This window comes from Erithacus rubecula, assembly GCF_903797595.1.
Source record: "Erithacus rubecula genome assembly, chromosome: 3".
NCBI classification, from domain to species: Eukaryota; Metazoa; Chordata; class Aves; order Passeriformes; family Muscicapidae; genus Erithacus; species Erithacus rubecula.
The window spans coordinates 62,447,486-62,468,988 of NC_136689.1; the positions used below are offsets into that span (position 1 = coordinate 62,447,486).

The following is a 21,503-nucleotide window of genomic DNA, read 5'->3' on the forward strand; positions in this document are numbered from 1 at the left end:
AGCCCCTCAACATGTATACTGAAGAATTAGACAAATTTTGGAGTAGGCTGAGAGTGATCCAGCACAATAACTTTCAAAGATGGGTTGAAAGGGTGCGATTAGTTTATTCCAAAGAGGCAATAAACAAGGCCACAAAAAAAAAGTAAATAAAATGCTGAAAATGGTATTTACCAGGAGCTCCTATTCTTCCTGTCTCCACAGCATAGTAGCAGTGTTTCCCTCTCATTCACCCACCCCCAAAATAAAAAAATGAAAATGTGCAAGAAAATTCCCAACAATTGGCTGCTCATATCCTTGTGGTTTTCTCACTGGAAAGCAACTAACAGCACTCACCAGCTCTGCATACCACCAAGGTGAGAACGTAAGAGGATTAAATTGATTACAGAAATCATGGCACGCTCATAGAAGGTTCTTAGACAGTTCTGTCTGACCTCAGTTTACTAATTCTTGTCAGAAATTCTCCACATTTAATGGCCATCCCTTTATACCCCATACAATACAGAAAACAAGAACAGCTGGTGAGTAACACTGTTATGAAGAAGAAAGTGTCTAGACAGGGTAAATATGTCCAACCTGACCCAATGAAGGCAAGTACAGAAGGACTTAACCTATTTTGAACCAGGAAAAGTCTCAGGTACTCACAGGTGATGCAGTCAGAAGACAAAGTTATACCTCTGACCTCTGGCCAAACTAACAGCTTATAAAATGGCACCTGCAGCTACAGTCTGAAATGTTATCAAAACTGAACATTTTCCAATGATGTGCCAAAAAGAACCAAATTCACATAGAACATGCTGATAGTTAACCAAAGTTCACACAGCATATGCCAGGAAAATGAAATGCAGTTATATGAGAAGATGAATTGGACCAGAAAAAATGCATAGAAACATTTTTTTCCTCTCCACAGATTTTTCTCTTAAACTTTGCAATGAAATAGATCTCAAATGTTTGAAGGCTAAGGAAAAAGCAACATCCCACCACATATTTCCAAAAGCAAGAGTTAAAAAAAAAGTTTGCCTCTTACCTTGTTAGCTTTGTCCCAATCTGCTGCCTAAGTTCAAGCCTCTCTTCATCAGTCTGCATGGGGAGGATGTTCTTTTCCTCCAGCTCTCTCTTGGAAGGCCTGTTGCTTAGTTTGATTGCTAAAGAGTCCTTCCTACAGAGCTTCCTTGCCAGGGGGCCTGTGGGAGAGAGGAGAGGTGCCAAAGGAGGTGTCATCATTTCATTACAGTATGCAGGTGGCAAAGGAGTACCAGCCAAGGGATGATATGAGGTTGTCCTTTACACTGGTATGGACTGTGGGAAAAGGGGTGTCATTGAATGTCCTCAATTTACCTCAATTTGTACCATAATAAGGCAAAGCTGAAATTGGTAGGTATACAGGAAATAGAAATTAATATATTGCTCCATAGAGGGGAATGGAGAAGAGCTTGTTTCAGAATTGCTAGTAGCATCTGTAGCTTTTTTATTCTCTAGCACAGTACTTCTACATAATGGAATGAAAAATTCAACCTCAGAATATGAGCAGGCAGCAGAGCTATGGCATGTGAAAAGAGAGGGGTATCTGAATGTCTCTTAAAATGTAATATCAAGACATCCAAGGCAGCACTAGAAGGAACCAAAAGTCAACCACAAGCAGCACCAATCTCTATGTACACTAAACTGACTGCTTCCTAGGCAGTGACAGTGGCAAAGATACTAAATCCCAGTGGCCTTTTATGGCTCAAATTTTCTTTCTTAGGCTTGTGTCCAAAGCAGTTTGAACAAGGAAGACAAGACACAGAGAGACACAAACAAATGAGAGGTTTTGGCCTTTGTCAGGAGAGTGTGAGTTAGTGCAGTGTGTTCTGTTTTCAGTTTAAGAGCAAACACTGCTTAATTTCACTTGCAGGGTAAGGTGGGCTTCTGTGGAGGTGAAATATGCCTAGTTTAGAATCTTCTTTCTGTGTGTTTTAAAAGAGGTGTTGTTTGATTGTACTGCTTCCAGTTTTCAGAAGAAAAGAAAGGCAAGGGCCTGGAACTTCAATGTCTAGGATGACAAGTACTGTCCCCTCATGGGACAGTCCTACAATGCCACACTGAGGCAGGAATTTGGTTTCCTTACAGAGGCCAGGAAGGCTCCAGATCCTTTCCCAGGCTGTAATTGTGATATGGCTTAACCTCTTCTTATCTGAGCCCAATCCTCTGACTATGACCCTTTTCAAAGCATGTGCACATTTATGATTCCAAAACGATTTAATATTGACTATATATAAAAATTCTGATTCTCTATGTGTGGCACTTGTTTCATCCACCTGAAGTAACTATTGAGATGATCTTGACTTAAGCCAAAGGCAGGGCTTCTCTTCACCATGGACATTTGGGAAAGTAAATCCAAAAACCAATTTGTAATTGAATCAATATAAGCCCAAACCTGCCATTTGAATTTAGTCTGAGTGCTACCGTGACAGGGATTCATGTATTTTAGTGAAATCACTATAAATTCATACTGTTTGTTATTTTGAATTCGCATCCCCATGTAGTCAAGCCCTGAGAGATGCAAAAGCCACAGCCTAGAAAGAAAATGCACAGGCTTTGTGTTTCCTTTGTGTATTGCAAATTCAGAGTAAAAATTAAATAAGTGAGAAAGGAAAACTGGAATGAGTCTTACTTGTAAATAATGAGTTATCCTCCTCTTCATCTTCCTCTTCTTCCTCTTCCTGCCTTGGATAGAGGCAGGAAGAATCTTCATAGTCATTTTCATGAGGCACATTTTCTTTATTGTCATCGCATTCGATCACAACAGTTGGCACTTGTCTCATGTCTGGAAGGCCCCCAGGTCCTGTTTTTGTAACACTGTCACTTGTGTGTAAACCAGAGCTGTTGGGAAAGAAAAGCAAATAAATAAACTAAAGGAAACAGCTCAATGAAAGGTAGAGTTGCTTCTCTCACTGAATATAGGCAAGTAGTGGTCTTTCATCCCTTTTTGAGAAGAAATGAGAACAGAAAGATTTTCAAGACCAGCAGGACAGGTTTAAACTGAGTACTTAATAAATTTAGGGTGCAACACTTATTAGGGAGAGGTAGGACAGCATGTAGGCAAAAATACTGTCAGCCAGGACAAAGATCTAAAAGATCTGTGGCAAATACTTAGTGACCAGCTACTCAGAGTGGCAAGCACCAGCTACTCAGTAGGAAGCACACCTTCAGCCTCGTGTCTGTGTGACCTTTGAGCTGTGTGCAGGCAGCAAGGAGGAAACGTCTCACCTGAGTGCAAAAGGTGGAGTAAGACTGGGAGGAAGAAAGGATAGACTGTAGGGGATAATTGTAGAAAGGCAGAGGGAAATCCAGTGGCTTGCACTAGTGATAAGTGACTTGAGGAGTTGGCAAGTGCACAACTCTTTGATGTGCAGGGGAGGGAGCATGTGAAACTGGGCTTGGAGAAAAGAGACTTTGGGAGCAGGTGAGTAACCAGGGAATTAGCTAAAACCTGCGAGGTTTGTCTGCTAATGGCACAGTTGTATATTGTGGAGTGGCCATGACAATATTTTCTGCATTGTATAAGATTAAGAGCTGGGTAAGGACTGCTACTATTTAGCCCTGTTTATGTGTTGAATTCAAAGCCCTTTACCAAGTAACGTATCAAGTAGGGAAATGGGAATATGAGGAGGTAAAGATCAAAGTTAAACAATAAGCAAAAGGAAATGTCAGGAATAGAACAATGTTTCCCAACATAAAAATTCCCAAATTTTTACCTAAATAGCTCATGTTGCTTTTCCAATATGAAATCAGAATGAGAGACTGGTAGACAAAAATTGTGGCAGTTGAGGATTATTTGTGAGACAGCAGAAACTGCCCTCTCTCTGAAGTCTTAGATGATGGAACAGTTCTATAAAAAATGGGCAACATTTGCCTGTTGGACAATCTCTCTATGTCAAACTCCCATTTTACTTTCCAGAAGAAGATAGGTGTGAAAGCAGATGTGCTGGCCAAGTTGACCTTGAGGCACACAAACTTGGATCTGACAAGTATTGAATACTCTCAATTCCCTTGAATATTTTAGCCTGAATACCAGAGGTGTTCCACACCTTGAATAAAATATATTCTTCTCTTTAAAAGATTTTCCACAGAAATCTACTGAATCTACTATCTTCAACTTGGAACATTTTTGCTTTCTTCTAATCCAAAAGTTAGAACAGACTCTTAAATGGCTGCTAGATAACTTTCTAGAGAGTCTTTTAAAAATGTAGATCTAGGAATGTAATGCTACTCCAAGTATTCTTAGGGATTAAAGAGAAGAAAAGGCTTCAGATCCTGTGAACAAACCACACCATGCTGTCATCATCATCTTCAGCTTCAAAGAAATAATTTTGTAATTCCAACATGTATTATTGCAGACTAACCAACGAGATGCAGAGCTTTACTAGATGCCTTGAAGAGAGAAACTTGATTTTCTTAGTGATAGCCCATGTTTTGTATCACAAAGTAAGAAAGATTTATGAAGAACTGGCTTGCAAATTTTTGTATTGGACTTCAATGAGTTTGATACAAAATCTTTATCTCAGATGCAGTTTTAGAATTCAACAGCTGAATTCTCATAATGACACATCTAACTACACAATCTACACAAACTAAATCTTAAAAAACTTTGAACTAACTTTTAATTTATTGAAATACTTTCAGAATTTTTATATTATGAACTTCATTAAATCTGTTTTCTCTGTAAGCTAATTTTTGAGTAAGTCTTTTAAAGAGGAAAGGGAGGAAATTCAAAAGTCTGGAATCAAATTTCTGAGAAAAACTAAAAATAATAATTGTGAAATTCTGTTAACATTGCTAAAAAATACCCAAAATTGAATGCATGCAAATTCCAATTACCTGCACGCAACCATTGAATCATTCAGTTAATTTTAAAACAATGCATACACAAAGAACAAGAACCAATTCACTAAGCCCCTCTAAGGTACAAATGAAAGGAGCAAGAAGTAGCTCAGCATCCAGGACTATTTGGTACCTCCCTGTTCTGTGAAGGATGGATGTAGCTTAGAGATGCATCCTCATGGCCATAGGGTAGCAGATATCAAAGTGATCCATCAATTTAGGTTATCAAGCAGATATAGGATGGCAAGATTTACAAGTTACCACAGAGGATTTTTATTTGAACTAGTGATCTAGAAATAGACAGCTTCTCATCTCATTGTAAGTTTTCTGAATCATCCACTTTCTTGATAATACTACTTTCTATTTTAAGCCCCTCATTTTTTCTAGTGTTTTGTGTGGTTCTTGATTAAAATCAGCCCTTTCCACAGCAATTTGACTAAGTCAGCTGTCTAAGCAAAGTGCTTATGAAATACATGCAGTACTGCAGTATACTTAAAAAAGACAAATCAAGGTCACTGGATATGCCCATTGTGTATAAATTACTCTGTGTTGTTAGCAAAACTACCACATGGTCAGGTGTCTACACCATAACATTTTTTAGCATTACTCACCAAAAAGCACACTATTATTTCAAAAAACCCATTTTAGACCAGTTTTGTGTTTTGCAACAAAATTAGAGAAAAAAGCTACAATTAAGCAAGTACTTGTTTCAAGAAGATCCTAACACATGGATCCGAAGAGTTCGTAGCACCCTAGTACTTGAGGCAAGGACTTGAAATTACTGCTGCACCATCTTTACATGATCAAAACAGCAAAAAAGTTACATCACTATAGCTTGCAATGTTTCTAGTGAGAAAATACTTCAATGAAAAATCACAGTTTAAGCATATGAATGACTCATGGTACTGACAAAATTTAAAAAAGGAAAAAAGTGTAATCCTTCCTGTAAAATCTAGAGGGAAAAACCTGCACACTTCCTGTGTCATGCCAGGCCCTTCGATTTTGGAATAAAGGGTTCCACTTTTATCAGAATGTTTCAGATCCACAGTACACTTTTCTGTACTTATCAGTTAAAACAAAAAATCGGATAAAATTTCAAACCACTGTATATACGTTTCTACTACAGGAATGTGTGTGAAAAACAGAGAAGGCAGAGCTATAAATATTAAGTGTTTCTATCCTTGGGCAATGCTAAAGTTTAGACAAGATGCAATTCTCTTGACAAGTTTTATGGAAGACAAATGTTTTCTGACTCAAATATGTTTCATAAGATTTACAGGACACTGGTGGTAATGTCTAATGCATTTCATTTCATAAATCTACAGTCTGAAGCTGAGCTGGGTGTCCCAGAGGAACTGGTCTCACACACAGTCTTTTTGGACACAGTGATTTCTCACTGCTCTGCCACAGAGGCAATTCTAACCTGGAGTGAGATATTGCCACTTAACAGCTCTTTAGTACCTCCGTTGAAAAAACAGAAGCCTGGATTCATCTGCACCCGCTCCTGTGCATGAACCCACAGAGTAAATGAAATTAATTGTCACCTTTCCAGACAGGCTGAGTATTATACAGGCAAGGCAGAAAATCAGGCTGTTTCAGAGCAATGAACTGCCTCACTAAGTCAAAATTAAAGACACATTTTGGTGTCACAAGAGGGTTTCCAAAGCTTCCTTAGCACAGCTTTGGGGCATGGTCTTTCTTCTCAAATTAATTTCAGTCAGGAGAATGAAATCTGCATATTTTGGTGGCAGGGCTTACCAGATTTTCATCAACTCCTAAAATGCAATGGTAAAAAATGGTGCACAAATCTAGTTTTACTTAAGCTTGACAAACACCCTTTTGGCTGAAGGGGAAAGTCATTTGCAGTAGGACACAAATTAGCAACAGAGGTTGCAGAAAAAAGGTTACATGGAAATTACACATTTCTCTGTTTCAACTTAATCTACCATAAAACTGGTAATTTATCAGGGAAAATAGAGGCAAACTGGCAGCACAAATGACATGTCATAATAGTCATACTATGACAAGGGGCAGATTGCCCTTCTGAGAACAGGTTATGAAAAGACATTATGAGTACCAGAAAATGTTTGCAATCAAAAGTGTTAAGTGCACAAATGAACTTAATGTTCTATAATGTCTGTAATAAAAGTGAACAAAAAAATCCAGGAATTAACTATCATTTTAAGTCATAAGAACAACTGGGACTTGAATAGCTATTACATGCTTTTTAATGTACCTTAAGACATTAACTTATTAATATGCACTAGATCTAGGTGAGGCAGTTACATGCAATCACTCCTGCAGAGGGGAAAATAGAGATAGAGAGACTCAGTAACTTTCTCAAGGTCAAAGACAGAAAAATCTGGCTTCCAGGTCTGTACAGAGGGAAAGCTCATTTTTCTCTGGCAAGCCTGTGGCTCATTGGCAAAACACTGATTTCAACCATCAGTCTTCAGATGTTGTTAGACTATCTGAATTCCAGAGATCTTATCAGTGTAAGCAAAAAATCCAGATTGCTAGAAGAAGGGAAGGTTTTAGCCTTTCATTTGTTGCTCATGTCCATACTCAGAGATCTGGTAAACAGGAGAGTTGTGAGGTCTAAGAAAATTTTACTGGAACAAAAGGTGGATTTGATACAAATTGATTCAGCAAATATCATTAGAGCTTAAATTACTTTGACAAGCTTCCACTGCACCAGATTCAAAGAAACTAGATACAAGAAAAGGAAAAATTCTGAGAGGAAAAGAAAAAAATTAGAGCTGAAACCTGATCTGTACTTGTCTATATGATCATCTCTTATTAAAATCAAAACACTACTCTAAATAATCCCCCAAATTACCAGACTTTGCAGCATTATTACTGCAGCACCATGGCAACTATTCTGTAAAGTTGTAGGATACTTTTGAGATAATGTCTGAGATCAGAAGGAAAAATCCCTTAGTATTCACCAGAAGGTGCCTCAGAGACTTTCAGGCTGTCTCATCTCCTTGGCATTATTGACCCAACAGTAGTGGCCCAGTACTTTGCTAACTTGGAAGGAACAGCAAAGTGCAGGATGTCACTCCACACACTACCAAATTCCAAACAGAGGAAGGGGACCTAGGATCTTTGCAGTTTATCAGGTCCTTGAGAGTTTTGGGCTGAAGTTAGCAATGACAAATACTGCAGTATAATTTCTCTGGGGTTTAATGCAGATTTTTAAGGGAATTTTTAAGGGAAAGTAAGTACTGTCAAAACCAGTAGAAAACAGAGGCATTTGGTGCATATAATTGTCTCCCAAGTTAAACAAATATATTTGAAAAATCTGCACAACTCTTCAAGCAAAGTTGGCAAATTTATCTAGATCACAATGTGGCTTGAAAAAAGCAAATGAAGAATTTAACAGCAAGATCAGCTCCACAGAACCGTAAATGGTTTGAAATACATTTACCTCTATATACTACAAAAATAACAATTGCTGCTGCAGAGGAAATGATCATGACCTATTTTCTCCTTTGTGAATGCCAAAGTTATTGATTTGTTTTGGCAAGGAGCACAAACAAACTACTCAATACATTAATCCACGATTTAACTAACAGTTCAACCACATAAAAAAGGCTATGAAAAATCTGTCTGCAAGATCATGAACTAGGATTCATATCCATTTAAAATGTGAAATATCAGTGCCACAACCTTTTCTTATTTTCTTCTTATTAATTGCAAATGGAAGCAATTGCTTCACATAGGGACATGAAGGCTTGCTTATCCAGTTTTTCACAAACAGCAGAGCTTCAGCTTCAAATTAATAGTTAAACCCAAATACCATCACCTTCTTTAAATTGGTTAAACATATTTGTAGACATAAACATGATGGATGACTAGAAACTGGAGCATTCATTGCTGTGGGGCAACAGATGCCACAGTGAAGTCATACTCTGAGAGATGTCACTGGGCACAGGAAAACAAAGGGCCTTCTGCACACAGTGTAAGCCAGACATTAAGACATCCAGCCTAAGCTGGGGATGGCATGGGCAGTGCAGCCCCCAAGGAGCCTTTAGCACACAGCTACACTCTGTGCCTGGTGCACTGAATTTTGGGGTGGTGCAGAGGCACCAGCCCAGCCATGCTGGCAATGTGAGAGGCAGATGGGTAGTCACTGGGTATGGCAGTGGGGGACAATATGGGTGATCTTTCTATCCTACCTCTACAGCTCTTTCACTGATGGGAAATAGAATTTCCTTCATAGCCCTAGCAGTTTGTCCCCAGCTGAGAATTCCCCCATGCTGTAGAAACATTAGCCCATGATGTAATCACAGATATGTCACTATTATGGTACTAAAATAAGCTGGCAGTGGGAGACAGCCTCTGGTCTCCTGACTTTTTCAGGCAGTAAGGAGAAACTGCCATCAATAATCCAGTTGTTTCCAACTATGGAATATAATGAAGGTAGCATTATCAGACAGAAATACTAAGGAATAAATCATTAGGCATTTTGTCTGTTAGACAAAATATTTTGTCTTCATAACAGGATGATCTGATGCTTCTAGAATAAGGTGGCTACACAGCTGTGCTTGGTACTAAATAAAACATGTGATTTTTCAGAATATCCTCCCTGTTCTAAGATTTTTTTCAGTTTTCCTGAAGAAAACTTTTTGCAAAGTGAAATACATTTTCCAAAGCTTGCTGACGTTGCAGTCTATGAGGGCAGGTTGCATTTATACAAAATGCTTCACTTACTGAGACTACTTGGAGAAACACTCATAGACTCATAAATGACAATAACAGAAAGCAGCCTCAAGGTGGGTAAGGCATTTCTGATCAAATGTGCTGCCTCTTGCCAGATGCAAATGGTAGCTGCTGTGGAATGAGTCAAACACTTATTTTAAGATCAAACATATAATTTAATTTAAATTAATTTAAATAATTTAAATACTGTATTAAAACCCTTCTAAGTGACTTGTAGGAAGTCCACATAGATTGTTTCAAGCTAATTGGTAATACTAATCAGCTGCCCTGCTGGAGTGGCACATTGGATTCTAATTGCTCTTTTATGAATCTTCCTCTCCATGCATTTAGCAATCCTCCACACAACTGGAGCTCTGCAGTTATGCCTCTGCAAGCCAGGCATGTCCTGTTAAAATCTTCTCCACTGGCTGCATGTATTTTAACTACTTCCTTGAACAGGACAATGGGGTTCAGAAAATTTGGTATTTATTTCCTTTCTGCCACTTTCAAGCCTGGAAAGGCTCTTCCTCTGCCTCGGTTTCTCCAGAAATGACTGCCCTGAAGGTGTAAGACCCCAGAGGAGACACCTCATTCAAGAATGTAACTGGAGCAATGGTATCAATGCTGAGGTTAGCAGGAAACAGTGCACACCAGTATGGAATTTTAAAAGCTGAGCCATTACCTTTCTAGCCTGTGCATGGTCATGGCTAAGGTTTTGTTCAGCTCCTCGATCATCCGGCACCCTGAAGGGTGAATGGGCAACGTGCTGGACCCAGAAGGAAGGTGCTGGCTGTGGCTGCCGTACTGGAGCTGGTGAGCTGCTAACTGGGATGGCAGGACAGTGTGATGCTGCTGGGTCAAAGGCTGCTGGGAGCTCTTCTGCGTGGCATAGGATGAGAGGGAGAGGTCTGGCCCCCCTAAAGGGGGCCCAAAAATCATGACTTTCTTTGGAGGTAGTGGAGGTGACAGTTTAACTGGCATACAAGGCAGTTTCACAGGAGCGCCAGGATCTAAAAGAAAGGAAGAGAGCACTGGTGTTAATTTTTATGTCAGTAAGATGAAGATGAGAGTATCTGCCTGGATGAGGAGGTACTGAGGTTGCTACTCAACATGGGAGTGTGCACACACCTTCCCTGTTGTGACAGACAACCCCTACTGTACACTCAGCATGGCCTCCAGAAAAAACACTGTTGTTTTGCAGCACTCCCGAGTCCCACAAAAAAAATCCCAGGGCTATGCATGCCCCTTAATAAACACATTAAGCAATACTTAACAAGGCATGTGGCACACTTTAAAACCCTAATCCTCCAAAATAGCCCTGTGAGGTAGATGCAACTTCTTCTACTCAACAGGCAGGGAAACATGGGGAGAGCAATTAGGAAGAGAGCAATTCAGTGTCTGAAGTTACAGGATGACTCACCACCATCACTGCCAGAGCAAAAGCTCAGGGATTTCTGATCCATCTCAGCCACTGCAGTGCAATTACTACAAGTCACACTTCTTACAGCTTTGTAATGTGCAAAACATCTGGTGTAAAAAATTATATTATAGGGAAAAAGGGTAAAGAAATAAGGTTTGGATACTAAACAGGACAGGTTTTGAAAAATGGAGGGTACAAAAGGAAAAAAGTTAAAGGAAACTAGATTGTTAGGACTAATGTATACTTTTACAGAAGTGGTAGGCATTTTCTCTGGACTCAAACACTGAATTTTACCTTTTAACTCTAGTTAAAATGTTCACTGAAACCCATAGTTGATCCATCAGGGAAAGACTTCCCTGACTTCAATGAGAAATCAGTGAAAGGTGCACAAGCAAACATCTCTTCCAGAACTCAACTGCAGAATGGAGATTTTTGGAGTTGCACTGTGAAATATTTTCATGAGGGCTAGTAGTTGCCAAGATGGATGGGGGAAAGAGTGAAAAAGAGAGAGAAAATATATACAATGTGAGCAACAACTCTGAGTTTGTCCCTCAGAGGAAGGCCAGGCCCTTTCCAGCCTGGAATGCTGCACATATTTGTCTCTGCAATGTAGCTCTGTGGGCAAGGCTTGCATGTCTCTTTCTGTGTCTGTCCACTCCTCTTGCTACAACATGGTAAGGGACTTGCAGGATCAGAATCTTTTTTTTTGACCTGAAGAAGCTTGGGAGTTAGATGTTACTCTCCAAAGGTCATCACTATTCTGATGGCTATCAGATTTCTATAGTCCTTTTCCAGATGGTTCTTTTTAATGTAAACTATCCTTGAGCCCACTCCCTTCATTCTTTCCTTCTTCCTGGCCTGTTCTGGATATTGCCTGTTCTTCTATCCATATCTAGCTGCCAGGGTACACAAGGCTGATATCAGGACTACCAAGCAGTAACACATCTTGAAAATGATTACAGATTGTAAGGTGAAAAAAACACCATGAGCTAGGTTCAGATATGTCTCTTGATTTACTTTAGTGCTAGTCACATCTTCCACAGCATTATTAGTGGTTTTATTATGCTAGGAACAACACATTGACAGTGTAACCCTTTCCCCTCTCCAGAGTGTTTACAGGCTAACAACACAGAGGGGTCCAAGGGAGTGCAAACATGGGCTGGGGTATATTTAATTTTTTTCACAGTGTCTGCTATGGGGCTGTTTTGGGTTTGTGCTGAACAAAGCTTGAGTTGATAATATAGAGATATTTCTGTTACTGCTGACCAGGGCTTGCACACAGCCAAGGTCTTTTCTGCTTTTTGAAGTGCAACATGGTTGGGGAAACCTGGGATGCCTGGGAAGCTGGGAGGACACAGAGCCAGGACAGGTGATCCCAAGTGACCAGAGGGATATTCCAGACTGTATGGCATCATGCTCAGTATGTAAAGCTGGGAGAAGAAGGAGGAAGGGGGGAGATGTTTGGAGTGATGGTGTTTGTCTTCCCAAGTAGCCATTGCACATGATGGGGCCCTGCCCTCCTGGAGATGGCTGAGCACCTGCCTGCCCATGGGAAGAAGTGAACAAACTGCTTGTTTTGCTTGGCTTGTGTGCATGGCTTCTGCTTTCCCTATGGAACTGTCTTTATCTCAACTAATTTGTTTTCTCACTTTTACCCTCCAATTCTCTCCCTGATCCCACTGGTGGGGGAGTGAGTGAGTGGCTGAGTGGGGTTTGGCTGCTGGCTGGGGTTACACCACAATGTAGGGGCATGGAGAAAAAGTGGCCTTTCCACATTGCAGAGTAGAAGAGCTATAGAGACTATAATCCAAGTATTTTGCCTTTCAATGTAATATTAAATCCACTTAACATGTTGTCTCTTTCAGGCAAAAATTCTTCTGATTTTTCTACCAAGGCTGAAATTTAATTCATGGGTTTGCCAAAGCAGTAAAAGAAAAAAAAAAACCACATTCAGGATTTTCTATTCAAGCACACAAAGGTCTTCAAGTCACTTGTTTTTCTTACAAACACGTTATTTGCATACATTTCCTCTGTGTATCCTGCATAAAAGAACACACTCTTCAATAAAAGGTAAATAACAGAAATAGTAAAGAGTAAATTGTATAGAGCCCTGAGAATAAAGCTCCTATGGGATTTGTAGTAAAAAAAGTGCGTTTTTTTCACACATTTATGCTTCAGGCAGTTTTACTTCTAGAGCTTGTCCTGAATTACAAAGACTACACTGAGATCTACACTTTCATTTTGACAAATACAGGTTGGTTTAAGATCCTTTTCTGCAGTGTGTCAGTTAAAGTCTTCATTTGACAGTGCCTGTGCTTGGATGCCCCATCGCTCTATGGCAGCCAACCTTAATGGTGAATTCAAAGAGATCCCAACTGCAGGCATCTCTTGCTTTTGACAAAAGAATAACTGGAAGTATCATCTGGGTTTTCTGCCTTTTGTGATCCTGAAGATCAGAGCAATATTGTATGTTGGAAGTGAGCATGTCAAATAGCTCAGGTATAAAGCAAACAGAAATCCTTCCTTCTTTCTTCTAAATACAGTGAAAATTTCTATTCTCATGCAAGTATTCATGCAGTAGAGTTGTGGCACAGGCACTGTTGCTCTGGAACTTCACAGGAGAACAAGTCTAGCTTAGTTATCCTGAGTAGCCACATACTCATTCCATCATGAATCAGATGCACACACTCTGGTTTTGACTCTTTGACTTTGGTTTTGACCTTTTGACAACAAAGGTATGGACCTGTAGTTTTCACTTACATTTAAACAAATGCTTCACATCAATATGTTTTCAGTGGTACCAGTGGTTTCAGTGGTGACTCCACCGGACATCACCAAAAATCTTCCACATTATTTTAATCTGCTCATTCAGACAGCCTGTGTTACACCCAGGTTCTTGAGCTTGTGTGAATATGATCCTAATACCAAAACAGACTCTTGGAAGTGGATCAGAGGCATTAAGTCTACTTGTCTGCCCTTCATCTTCAGGAGAATTCTTTGTTTAAATAACATGGTTAAAATGGGAAAAGAGTTTGATCCATTTGCTGGGAAATTGTAACTGTGTATCTTCACTGACACCAGAAATGGAGACCTTGGCACTGTAAGTTTTAATGTGTGGTCTGATCAGTGACTACACTGAACAAGTGGGGCCTTGCCCAAATCCATGGGCTTCAGGCATGCTGCTGGAAACTGTGCTACCATAATCTACAGTAAAGGATAGAACAACCTCTTCCTGCATGCAAGAGTGAGGTGACTGAGTTTTACAGCTCTTTCCTCTGTTTGTTTTAATTTCACAATGTACATGATTTATGAACCAGGGGTAGTAACAATTATTGTCTCCAGCAGGGAATATACATCAGACACGGGCATCTGTAGATGAGTAAGAAGAGGACTGGGGAAATAAGAACAAGGAATCTATGATGTGTCTTTTCAGTGAAACAGCATCAGAGGCTTAAATCACTGCACAAAGCACTTGTAACCAAAAAGAAGCAAACTGTGTGAAGCCAGGTGTGCAAGTCTGATTAATCTCTTCTAGCTGAGGTTTTAATGCTCAAGAGAATAATGAGTAATTTTGCAAGATGTTGGTTCCCAGTGGGGTTGTGACCACTCAGCACGGTGTAATAACTTGTACACTAGAATTGATGAAAAAGATGTTAAGACATCAACCTCTCCACTATTAATGACAATCAATTGCTTAAAAGATAGTTGTGGATGCCACAATATTTGCTACACATCAGACCTTTGACAAGCAGGCTATCCCTTACCCTTTCCATACAGATAATTTTGCTAACATCTATAATTACAGTATTTCTTTTGGGGTTTTCATGAGATAAATATGTTTATTTGTGGCACACATTTGCTACTATATGGTTCTTCTGAAGTGTTAGTGGTACACCAGAGCTGTGCACATGTACACCAAGTCTGATGCTTGTTAGTCACTGAACATGGCTGGAGATCTGGTCAGCACACCTTGAAGATACAGCTGCTGCAGATGGGGTGCTAGAAACTTCTGGATGTATGGCAGCAAAGGTTGCTGCAGCAAGGGCTGTAGAAAGGCTCATTAAAATCTTCAAATCCTGCCCCAGCTCAGCTACTGCATGGAGAAAGAGGACATGCCTGGGGATCCTGGGCTTGTGGCAAAGCTGGCTGTGGTTGCTTTACTGCCAGTGGCAGAAATGCTCTTCCTTGACTCCTTGCCAAATATAAGCCAACGCTGTACCCTGACAGCAAGGAAGGACAACAGACTCCTGGGTGGTACAAGAACAGCCAGGAGATCAGAGGATTCATCTATTGATAGAAGGATCCCCTTCTATTCACCAGCCCTTCAACTATATCTAGACTACTGTGCATGCTTAGTATCCACCAGGAAGGACAGCAAAAAACCAGAATGAGTCAAGCACAGGGCCACTGCAGTGGCTGAGGGCTAGAGCACCTGCTGAACTAATGTACTGAGATGTGTTCAGCTTGGAGCAAAGACAGCTTGTGGGGAGAACACTTAAGAGCAACCTCCCAGTACCTACAAGCCAGGTTATCAGTAAGATGATATTCTTCAGTGGTGTGTGGTGGGAGGAGGAAAGACAGTGGGCAAAAGCAAAACAGAAGAGGTTCAGGACTGGATTATAAGGAAAGTATCTTCTGGGCCAGGAAAAGAGACAGTGGAGCAGATTGATCCAGACAAGTTGTACAGCTGGCATCCTCTGAAGTTTTCAAGACCCAGCTGGTCAAAGGCCTGAGCAACCTGGTCTGATCCCATACTTGGCTCTGCTTTGAGCAGCAGGTTGGGTTAAAGGTCTGTTGAGGTTCTTTCTCACCTGAATAACCTTATACTGTGACCTTTGCTGTGCTATAAGCAACTACAAATAATACAGCTTGTCATAAAGCTAATGAGATACTCTTTAAATTCCTTCCAAGTAAATAATTCTGAAAAATAATTTGCCAAAAAACCCCCAAACCAACAGTGCAAAAACCAGTGTGGCCTGTTGAGGGAGCTCCATGGGGTGATGTGCCTGGTATTTGCTGGCAATATTTGGACAAGTAGCTTTTGCTTTTTCAGGTCCTCTCTTCTGTAATCACTTGTGCCTAAATGGTGAAAATCTCTTTTCTTGTTTCAATGAGTTTTTGAGCAGATTCATAAGAACAAGTCAAAAACTGTTCTCCAAGATTTACCATGCATCTCCTGCTGACTACAGCCAGAGCAGCAGCCGTGTCCTCAGGGGAAGATTTGAGACAGAAATTCTTTGCTGTTCTTCTGTAACACATACACATCCAAGATTCAGGTTGAATTTGGAGAACAAAAGCAAGACATGATTAGCTCTAAATGTTGAAAAGCATAGCTCTGCATGAATTCCTGTGCAGGGCCTTGAAGAGGGTTTCAAAGATTTCCTGATACTTGTATGTGATAGGTACTCCTCTCCAGGAAGCAGCACAGAGAAGAATTATAGAGGGAGAAACTGCACCAGGGTTCAGTTTCCATGAGAACCTGGTGAAGGAGAAACTGCTTTTGCTCTGCTCCTTCTCCCTTGACACACAGTGAGAGAACTGTCCATTCTCTCCATGTGAATATAACCTCTCTTTGAATGTAGCCTGCCAGAGCAGGCAGCTGGAGCTAACATCACAGTGGAGGAAGCTTCTGGATTACATCCTGGGCTCATCTACAGAGGAGTCTTTTGATATGTGACTACTACATTATAAAATACTGCAGAGTATTTATTGGACAAATTTTGTAGTTGCAAAAACTTTTATAAAGCTGCCATTAATAACCAGCTGTGCTGTGGCAAGGCAGCAGGACCCCAGGCATTCATGTTCTCAAACTTCATTCTTGTCTGCATTGTCAGAAGCAACTCTGGAGAACTTTTAACATTTCCTGCCCTGTTAAATGTTTACCTCTAATTATAAATTAGTTCTGACTCTACATAAACATAACTAGACAAGCACAGTATCAGGATTAAAAATGTGCTATGTGTATTTTCAAGATCTTGAATGAAAAAAGCAAAAAAATGCAAAAAGTTTACATGGAATAGATAAGTGGCCAGATACAACCAAAGCCACACCTTATTCTAATATTAGTCTAGATTTTAGCTCAAACAGACTCAGTTGCTCCTGAGATCCCATCTTAGTGGTACATATTTTGTTCTCTGCTGTTTTAGGAGCTTTATGGGTTACTGGTGATTCATTTGGAAAATATCTAATTAATTTCAGAAAATATCTGTGCTGGTGAAAATTAACAGCTTAACGAATCAAGATCAAAGGGAACTTTACAACACTGGGGTCTATCAATCAGACATGCCTAATCTTCCTGTCACTTGGCCATTAAAGATTTTATTATAAGCTGGGGACTTGAACACCAGCACCCCAATTAAATTTGGTGCCAGGTGATTGTTTCAACTCTTCCTAAATTTTCAGTGGAGGAAGCTAGAAGTGTCCTAAATTCCTGGGTTCTGCGCATGAATATTGGAGAAATAAAACAATGAAAGAAATTCTATCTTGTACTAGAATGTAGTAGAGAGTAGAAGTATTATCAGACAATGTGAACATTGTCTAATACTAATCAGTCTAATGCTCACTATGTTTGAAAAGCAGTAGAAGGCTCACCAGGAGGTGACTGGCCAACAGGACATGCAGAGCACTGAAACAATGGTATCAAAACAGTTAAGGTTCATGTTTTACTCCTGGAGTTGCCTGTCCTCTAGGGCTGTGTGGTCACTTCCACACCCAGTGCTGTGACAGGGATGTTCCCTGTGGAGGCAGCACCCTCAAGACCACAGGACATGGCATGAGGAAAAGCATGGAGCATCTTCTGCAGCAGTGTTGGCACTACTCCCAGTGGCTGCCCTGCAGTCTGCTCTTGGCTCTGGCACTGTTTCTAAACTGCCCCATCCCTACAGAGCCTCAGCCTTGAGAAGAAGCATGCCAAGGCTGTGTGATTTATATTTGCTAGAGGCAATTCTCTCTTCCTTCCACCTTTAAAATGGATTTTTTTCATTCTCTGCAAAATTAAATGTGCTCTTACCTGTTTATTTAGGCCCATTCTTTTATGTGCATTTCTTATCAATTGAAAGGCCAATCTTTGTCTTGGCACAGGCAGATAGATATTTGAGATGGTTCAAAATGCTTTCAGAGGAAAGGAATGTTTCTTTTCCTTCTCTAAAACCTGCAATAAGTTCTTTGTCAAGCCCTGCAAGTCACTCTGCATACTTTTTTGAAGAACTTTGGAATATTGTCACAGCAAGAGGTAGTCCAACTTTTTTCCCTAAAGGTTTGTATTTAAAACTTTTTTCCTTTTTTTGCCTCTGATCATGTTTATAGTCATTTTTAATATATGTTTATATAAAACATGTTCCTATTAAATATACACATACATTCACACACACATATATATATGGAGACAGAAGTTGAGTTACTTCTACATTTTCACATGTGTACCTGAACCCTTCATAGGATCACAGCTCCTCTCACAGTCTCTTGAACAGACCTACCAGACCATTAAACCTTTGTCACTCTCCACTACCCCTGCCTGGTATGTCTTAATTTGCCTTTCAACCTTTCCAAAATTCTTCAGTAGAAAAATGTGTATGCAGCAAGAACTGAAAAGTTTTCATTTTGAATGCCAGAATTAAGATTTTGCTTGTTTTCTCACAAGCTGAGGATGTCTCTGGGGTAATTAGAAAAAGAATAGCATTAATTCTGCTTCTCACTGAGGAGGATGCTTCATTAGGATTGATTACTCATTTCCAAAGATTGCATATAGTTAATATAATTACCACTGGAGAACACTGAAGGCAGTGAACAATACGTATATCCTTTGGACCACCAAAGTAAATGGACCCTTAAGAACAAGCTGAATACTTTTATTTGTAAGGAATGTATAAATGAGGGTTTCAGTTCCACCAGGAATAATGTCAATTAAATTATGGCTCTGTGACTGAATTTGAATCTCTGTTCCTTTAGCCTGAAGGTTCTGTATATGCATGTACAAGAGTCTATCTGTATGCACGTACAAGACTTTATATAGGACTAGATGAGACGTCACTGAAGGCCACCACAAAGTCACAGTTCTGTTTCACTTTCATTGGAAAGTCATCACCATCAAGCAACTCATTTATGCTGATAACTTGAGCCTCATTCTACTTCATACAAAATTTGCAGCAGCATAAAAAACAAAATTACTCCAGAAGTCCTCATCCTTTGATTCTTTGGTTGTCTCTTACTAAATAATGGCTTATGAATCAAGGAGATTTAGTACCTGAGTTTTTTCCTATGCTATTCCTATATTTTTATTTCTTCCATGTTGGCCTCATTTCTGAACAACTTCTTATAATTGGGACAGAGTTTTATGGAAGATCATAGGAAGCTGGTTTTGTCCTTAGGTGAAGCCATGAATACTGCTACCTGGCCTTGCAGGCTGCAGGACTGCCCATTCACTTTGTAGCAAAAGGCAAAATATTAACCATTATGTGCAGATTTCAGCAGGTAAAAACGTAAGAGGTTTCACATAAAATGTACAAAACTCTACAGGACAAAAAAGTGTGGTCATCCAAACAGAAACATGAAGAGACTACGTAGAGATGAGAGAAAACCAGAACACGTTCTTTCCTAATGAGCTCTTTCCTGATATAGATCTTAAACCTGAATAAAATGGGTATTAACTGTCTGGAAAAAAAATCTACAGTATATAAATGTGGGCAGAGCATTACTCACATCAGTTCTGAAAATATCAGGGCAGGATTAACACGAGATCAACCCAGGGGGAAGACTGGTAGCTGCCCCACTACAAAGATGAGCCACACCTCATATTCAACTCAGGATTTTGAGGTGCTGCCTCCTGTGCAGAAGCTGCAATTATGAGCAGACTGTTCAAAAGGTGCAGGCAAGCGTTTAGGGAATCTATTCTGGTCTGCATAAATATAGCCATCCTTTGCTTCAGCAGTCAAAATGAGAGACTGGGAGCAGGAGGCACATCCACCCTCCTTCCACATCCACCTAGAACTTTGAATCCCAAAGAACTTGGACACCTGTGAAAACATGTGGAACACAAAACAGAGCCTATGGTGTTTACTGTTGCTACCTTCCATGCAGTGAGAGCTAAACTGCAGCATAAAGCACAGGACATCAAAATCCTGGCCATTGGGAATTGGAGCTGGACTCACCAGTGGGAGGGGAGTAATCAGAGCAGAGGTGGAAAGGGGGAACAGTCTGGCAGACAATGTAAGTACTGAGGCAAAAGGGCAAGAAGTCATAGGACAGAATTACCTGTGCAAAGATTGGGGGGCAAGTAAAAGACAAATGTATGGAAAGGTACAGGGTGAGTGGTGGGGACCTGCCCATATGGCAGTTAAGGGGACATGCAACAAATGGCAAAAGGAGAAATCAAAACTCTCCCTTTCCCCTCAACTCTCATGCATTTCCTCATTAAGGGCATTTAAAGATATCCTAGTATTTTTCTGATACTTCCTCTCCCATCAAAGCACATCCTGCAATTTCAGTGGTGATGGTAAGTCTTGATGAATAAGAGTGAGGAGGGTTAGGAAATGCCACAGGGGTCTTAGGCAATTACAGCTGAGAGGGGAAGTGCCCCTGGAGCCATCTTGATGAAGGTGCAGTCTGCAGATTCACGATCCCTGCCCTAAGTACAGCACGTACATCACCAGCACACACAACAAGTGCAAACAGCGTTACAGAAAGAGGAGGAACACTGAGAACCTTGCTACAAAGGCAGCTTTTCCTATAAGGGAAACGGGGCTGAGGGTCCAGGAGTACCTACTTACCAGTTAAGTGGCTGGCAATCCTGGCAATAGGTTTAGGAGGCAGGGCAGGGGGCTGTTTGAGGAGGGACAACTGTTTCACTGGGGTGTCCTCATGGTCTCCAGGGAAAGCAGCAGATTTTTTGGGGGGAAGTAGCAGGACTGGCTTAGCTGTAGGATCTTGGGACAGGAGGACGCCGGATTCATTGGATGTGGGGCTCTCTTCAGACACTGGAGGACACAACCACATCATAGACGCAACAACGTTACGAGCAAAGCAGCAGCAGATAGAGCCGAAATCAGACAAGAAAAGCAGCACAGCAATGCAGATTAGGAATGACTCATAGATTTCACTCAAACATCGTATAACATAGAAAGGAGGAAAGAAGGAAAGAAAGAAAGCAAAAGAGGAGTAACACACATCCACACAACGGCCAAATTTCCCATTACTGCTGACAGAAGCCAGCTCCCCAATGTCAGGCTGGAATGTACTCCCACATCTGGAACACAAATCAAGTTTTATAATGCCATGTCTCTGATGGTCTGTCACCACAGCTTGCCTAGGACCAGATATGTTAGCAGGTGGTCTGTAAACGTACCTGTTAAAAGTAAAAATCATCTCATGGGGCCTGCTCTCTTTTGAGAAGGCTGCATAGCTGTGCAAGATCATGGATGACAACTTCTACTGCTTGCTTTTCCTCAGTTGACCTTTGTCCACAACTCTCAGCAGAAAGAGGAGCTTAGCTAGATGTAGAGCATTGCTGTCTCTCTGCACAGGC

At 40.5% G+C, this 21,503-nt stretch overlaps 1 protein-coding gene and 1 long non-coding RNA gene across 7 annotated transcripts in view; one reads left to right on the top strand and one right to left on the bottom strand.

The window, feature by feature from the left end:
• PHACTR1 (phosphatase and actin regulator 1) overlaps nucleotides 1-21,503 on the bottom strand; it is a 294,356-nt gene that overhangs the window by 41,372 nt on the left and 231,481 nt on the right. For 5 of the 6 annotated variants that reach the window (XM_079299943.1, XM_079299944.1, XM_079299945.1 and 2 more), the window contains 3 exons: nucleotides 10,247-10,574; nucleotides 2,651-2,859; nucleotides 1,025-1,181 (listed from right to left, as the gene is read on the bottom strand). In XM_079299943.1, the coding sequence (XP_079156069.1) occupies nucleotides 1,025-1,181; nucleotides 2,651-2,859; nucleotides 10,247-10,574 (694 nt within the window). Of the gene's footprint in view, nucleotides 1-1,024; nucleotides 1,182-2,650; nucleotides 2,860-10,246; nucleotides 10,575-20,748; nucleotides 20,956-21,503 lie in introns of all 6 variants that reach the window. The other variant, XM_079299948.1, reaches the window with a different exon arrangement.
• Nucleotides 8,912-9,443, top strand: LOC306799235. Its single transcript, XR_013773563.1, has 2 exons — nucleotides 8,912-8,973; nucleotides 9,226-9,443. It is a non-coding gene; the product is annotated as an uncharacterized lncRNA (long non-coding RNA).